Source organism: Homarus americanus, unplaced genomic scaffold (genome assembly GCF_018991925.1).
Source record: "Homarus americanus isolate GMGI-L3 unplaced genomic scaffold, GMGI_Hamer_2.0 scaffold13603, whole genome shotgun sequence".
In the NCBI taxonomy this organism is placed as follows: Eukaryota; Metazoa; Arthropoda; class Malacostraca; order Decapoda; family Nephropidae; genus Homarus; species Homarus americanus.
The window spans coordinates 255001-260535 of NW_024755719.1; the positions used below are offsets into that span (position 1 = coordinate 255001).

The 5535-nt window shown below is 35.6% G+C and overlaps 1 protein-coding gene across 19 annotated transcripts in view; it reads right to left on the bottom strand.

Annotated features, from left to right (window-relative positions):
- Positions 1–5036, bottom strand: part of LOC121856643 (neuronal acetylcholine receptor subunit alpha-7-like) — a 128069-nt gene extending 123033 nt beyond the window's left edge. For 16 of the 19 annotated variants that reach the window (XM_042352302.1, XM_042352300.1, XM_042352299.1 and 13 more), the window contains exon 1: positions 4866–5035. In XM_042352302.1, coding sequence (XP_042208236.1) covers positions 4866–4985 — 120 coding nt within the window. In that variant the 5' untranslated portion in view covers positions 4986–5035. Of the gene's footprint in view, positions 1–1870; positions 1951–4865 lie in introns of all 19 variants that reach the window. The other 3 variants (XM_042352311.1, XM_042352310.1, XM_042352297.1) reach the window with 2 other exon arrangements.
- Positions 5037–5535: the final 499 nt, after the last annotated feature.

Genomic DNA, 5535 nt, shown 5'->3' on the forward strand with positions numbered 1-5535 from the left:
ACACATAATGTAATCCACTTATTTACACACAATGATAACCAGTGCATGAACGGACAAGGATAACCTACACGTGTACACAAATTAAGTCCATGTATGTATGCATGTATATATGTACACATTAGAATCACTCATGTGTATGTATAGTATTCCCAAGCAAGAACTCATATTTGCATAATCTAAAGAGCTTATGTGTATGTATACAGGAGAGAAATCTATGAATATGTATAATCTAGAGACCTTATGTGTATGTATACAAGAGATATATGTATGAATATATAATGAAGGAGGACTCTTGTGTATACCTGTTTACAGACGATGAATATACCAACAACTACGTTTGTAAATTGTAAATAAACTTAAGAGTCACACATCACAAGTCATCAACCAAGAACCTGAATTGTAACCTTTTTCTATCTGACAAAATTCTTCAATTATTAAAAAAAAAATGAATCAACCAACTCACATAATTTTTCAAGGTTATTTTCATCACAAGAAAAACTAATTGGATAATTTTTTTTTGGGGGTAGGGTTAATCTCATTTTGATTATTATTATTATTATTATTATTATTATTATTATTATTATTATTTAGTATTATTATTATTATTAGCATTATTATTATTATTATTTTTTTTTTTTGGAAGGGGTTGCTTCTGTTTATAAAATTCAATAAACTTGGCTTTCACAAATCAGTTTTATTTAATATATTATTTTTATTTCTGGAGTTTTTTTTTTGGGCTAAACTAAATTGACAATGATTTTTAAAGGTATTTCTCTCAGTAAACATTCCATTTTTTTTTAATTCCTTGTAGTTTTGGGGGTTGGGATAGCTCTGTTATTTTGGTTGATTATATAACCATTATGAGGGTCGTATATACACACACACACACACGAGTACTGTATATATATATCAATACAAACTCCTTGTGTTGGATATAGGCTCAACGTCTCCCTATATATTTCATTATCTTTTGTTTTTTTGTTTCTTTTGTGTTTTTAATTGTTATTGTTATTATTATTTTATTTTATTTACTTACGTGTTGTCAGGTCACCAAAAGATGGCCCCGACCTACAGTGGTTATCGGTCCAGCCTCTGGTCTCTCACTCATTGATAAATTAATGGGCAGAATTTAGTTAGCAGGTAAGCGTAAAGGAGAAGCCATGGGGGAAAGGTTTTATGATGAATGAGATGCAGGTGGACGAGGTGTGTGTGGGTGTGTGTGGGTGTGGGTGTGTGTGTGTGGGTAGATCGTGTTATAACATGTGTGGTAGACGACGTGTATTAACGCGAGGCAGCAAGTGTATTACTGTGTATTTTAGATAGTATATTAACATTTCTTTTCCTCTTTCTGAATATGTGTATATGTGGGTGTATGTATGTAAATATATATGTGTGTGTATGTGTGTGTGGGTGTATTGTGTATAAATTTGTCTCTATGTATGTGTTTGTGAATATATGTGGAGTATGTGTGTGTGTGTGTGTGTGTGTGTATGTGTGTGTGTGTGTGTGTGGGGTGGATGTGTGTATATAATTATCTCTGTGTATGTGTGTGTATGTGGGTGTATATACAATGTTTGTCTCTGTGTACAGGTGTATGTGTATGTATGTATGTGTGTGTGTGTAAATGTGGATTGTAAGTATGGTCATGCTCTTGTGTCTGTCTATGTATGCAAATGGATGGTTAAAAAGGTTGCGTATACAGGTGCTTAATTATTGTATGAGACGAAAAATATACTGTAGATATGTTATGGTATTGTTTAGAATGTATTGACATGTTTTAATAAGATGTGGTTGAGGGTCATCCCGGGTTTGGCTGTAAATAGAATATATTTATGTTACACAGAGACAGTCAGTATTATGTGAATATTACCAATAGTACTGTGTGGTTCAAGGCTGGCGGTGGTGACAATGCATGATGAAAGGTTTACCATGGCGGCTGAGAGAGAGTGCCTGTAGAGCGGAGAGAAGCGTTACGGCATGCAAAAAAACAACTCTTTTTGGTTAATTAATAGACAAAAAATAATAAACTCTCTCTTTCTCTCTGGTTGTTCTTCATTATTTACATGCAGCATTAATATCTTATTTAATATACAACCTATATGTTAAAAAAAATAAATTATATAGAAAAAATCATAAAGTACACATTTTTGGTGGAATTAATTTGAAGAAAAACATTTGTCTTTATATCATAAGGGGAGAGAAGAAGTTTGGTTCGTCCGTGCCGGCGATCGGGCGCCTGTGGATCAGGGGAAAAAAACTGCCTAGTCCAACTTTAATATGGACATGGTTTGCCACCCCGCTGCCAAAACCTTCACTTTATTTATTTCTTCATTAGCGACACAAGTAATAAGGGAAGGACACGCAAAGATTAGGAGTAGAACAGAACAATATTGAGAACCTGACTAGAGGCTTGGAGAAGTGGTGTGGGAGGAGGTGGTAGCTGGCCACTGATGATGACTGCCCTGAGGACGAAGTCTTAAATCCTCCTGAGTATGAAACTTTAAAGCCTCCTGAATACGAGGATCTTAGGTCTTAGGTACGGAGGTCTTAAGCCCTTGAGCGCGACACTAACCTCTTGAGCGCGACACTAAACCCTTGAGAACGGTGAATGAACCTTTTGGGTACAATACCAAACCTATTGAGTGCGATAACTGAGATCTCTGTGTTCTGTGTTATCGTACTCAAGGGTCATTGTACTTCAAGTGTTAAAACATCGTTCTCAAGGAGTTGTGGCATTGTGCCTAAGGGTCAAGACTTCCTACTTCATTAATATGACCAGTTGCACTAAGGGGTTCATATCTGTTTTTGCTACTGTATAATATAAGCGTATACTGTATATGTTATACTGGGGAGCGTGGATATATAATATGCTTGATCCTTGAGTCTATTAATTATCAAGAATCTGAAACAAATACCATACAATACTTTTCTCTTATATGTATACATATTTGTATGCTTTGTATAGATGTATATATATTTATACCAATGTATAATTACATATACATTCTCATGTTTTTTAATATTACTGAATATAAATTTTCAGTATTTTCTTCACAGTAAAATGCCAATTGGTGAGGCTACATCTACCGCAAGATTTAAGTTATGAAACAGGTATATATTTACTTCAGTTATGTATTTACTCAGTTAAACTATACAGTAACATTCGTGACATACATTGCATTTACAGATAAGATCACCATTGTATTCCTCAGTGATGCCTTGAGGGCATTTAAATAAGCTCTTCCTATGACGTTCTTCCGCCACCTTGTCTCTCTGGGGGTGAGGAAGGAGGGAGAAGGGTAGACAAGAACGCCAAGTCGAGCCTTAAATCAACTCTGTGCTCTCAGTCAGTAGAGAATAATTACAAACTGACGAACATTATCACATTAATAGAGACAGTAAGTGTGTTTTACTGTAGTTGCTCCTCTAATTTCGTTTTCTATTACCTTTTCTTTAGAGAGGGTAACTTCAATAACTTATATGTTGATCTTAAGCCTGAAGGGAACCAATCAAGCCTCAATTTTCTTCTGTTCTAACTCCAATCCTTTTTTCAAATTTCTATGCCTCTTCCCATATTACTTTATTCTCCGTTTTTTTCTTTTCCTTTTTCTATATTTGTATATAAATATTTTTTTTGTATTTTTTTTTTAGATATCAGGTCACGCAACTTGAAGGCTTCATTGCCATGTTGAGAGAGGAATACTCATCTCACTTTAAGATTTTTCACTAAGAATGAATAAAGAATTAATGAATTCCCTTCACCCTTGATAAAAGAACCTTCATTCACCCTTAATAAACCAATAATGAAAGAACTTCCATCATTATTTTGGTGTTAAGACAAAAAACAAAATCCTTACACAGTACTCAGTTACCAAGGAGTTTTAATACTAAGTGAGGGGTATAAGGCGGAGTGGACGTCAAGCTGCGGGACCTGACATGTTTTTTGAACGGGTTTAGTAAATAGATGGGAAAAGTATCATATTTTTTTTTCAACGAAGTTATAATGAAAAAAAAAGAGGGAAAAGTATCATATTTTTTTTTCAACGAAGTTATAATGAAAAAAAAAGAGATTTAAATTCAAGAACTATATCGTCTGATTTAATGATGATGGGTTCAGATGATTTGTGTAACTAGTAGAGAAGTTAGTTAAGACAATGAACAGTTCTAAACACCAATACATCAACACTATTCTACACACACACTTAATATACTCAACAGATTGGACCATGATTGTTATTATTATTATTTTTTGGATACATAAGACGTTGTGATGCCACCCGAGCCGGAAATAATTCCTTCTTAAAAACACGTTCCTTGGTAATATATGACTGAGTGTCAACTAATGTACAAAAAGTAATGTAAAAGAAGAAGTTGCCCAAGGCTCAGTAGGTATCACCTAACTGGACAGTCCACTTTGACGATTTTCTTAACAAATATTCTACAAATACTTTTTTTTTTGCTCTTAAGACTTATATTGACATGAAAATTACTGTAATTTATAGAATTAATGACTAAGAAACTATAACTAGATTCTATTTCTATTTAATATTATGAAATAAATTATAGCTTGAAGCTAATATTGCAATGCAAGAATAACTGGATTAATATGAATATTTTACTCTCATTACATAGCAATAGCTAGTTATATTTTGCAAACTAAAAATCAATATTTTAGAGACTATTGTCTTGTCATTATCAACAGAAAGTTTATTCTGCTATTTATATTCTCAAGACTCATTTTAAATTCATCAAAAATTCTCTTGTGATTTTTTATGAATTAGTATGATTATTATTATCATTTCTGAGTCTCTTTCTTATGACTGATTGTTGTACTGGTTTTGGTTATAGGCAGCAGGGTAACCTACCACGTCTATAATCTGCTGGAGCGTGATCCCGAACAATACATCCACTGGCTCGCCTGTTCGCCACAGGTCTCTCCAGCGGGTTGTAGTTGTCCAGGAGATCATGAAGCAGCCGACGTTCATTATGCCCGCACGCCGCCTCTGTTGGGGAGAGAGAGAGAGAGAGGGGAGAAGGTGTTAGTGAACGAAGCTGAGAAGATTTTAAGAGAAGCAGGTGGTGGGTGTTGGCTGTGGGGGGATTGGCGAGTATTAATGAGATGTTGGGAAATGGTGTGGAATATAGGTGTGGGGCAATGGTGTGTGGCAATGGTGTGGGGCAATGGTGTGTGGCAATGGTGTGGGATGCACATAACTGGATCGGGGCAGAGAGAGAGAGAGAGAGAGAGAGAGAGGAGGAGAGAGGAGAGAGAGAGAGAGAGAGAGAGAGGAGAGAGAGAGAGAGAGAGAGAGAGAGAGAGAGAGAGAGAGAGAGAGAGAGAGAGAGAGAGAGAGAGAGAGAGAGAGAGAGAGAGAGAGAGAGAGAGAGAGAGAGAGAGAGAGAGAGAGAGAGAGAGAGAGAGAGAGAGAGAGGAGAGAGAGAGAGAGAGAGCAATATAAACAGCGAAAAAGGGGGAGTGTAGGGAGACGAGAGGAAAGAAGGAGGAGGGAGAAGGACAGGCAAGAGTTGAAAGGG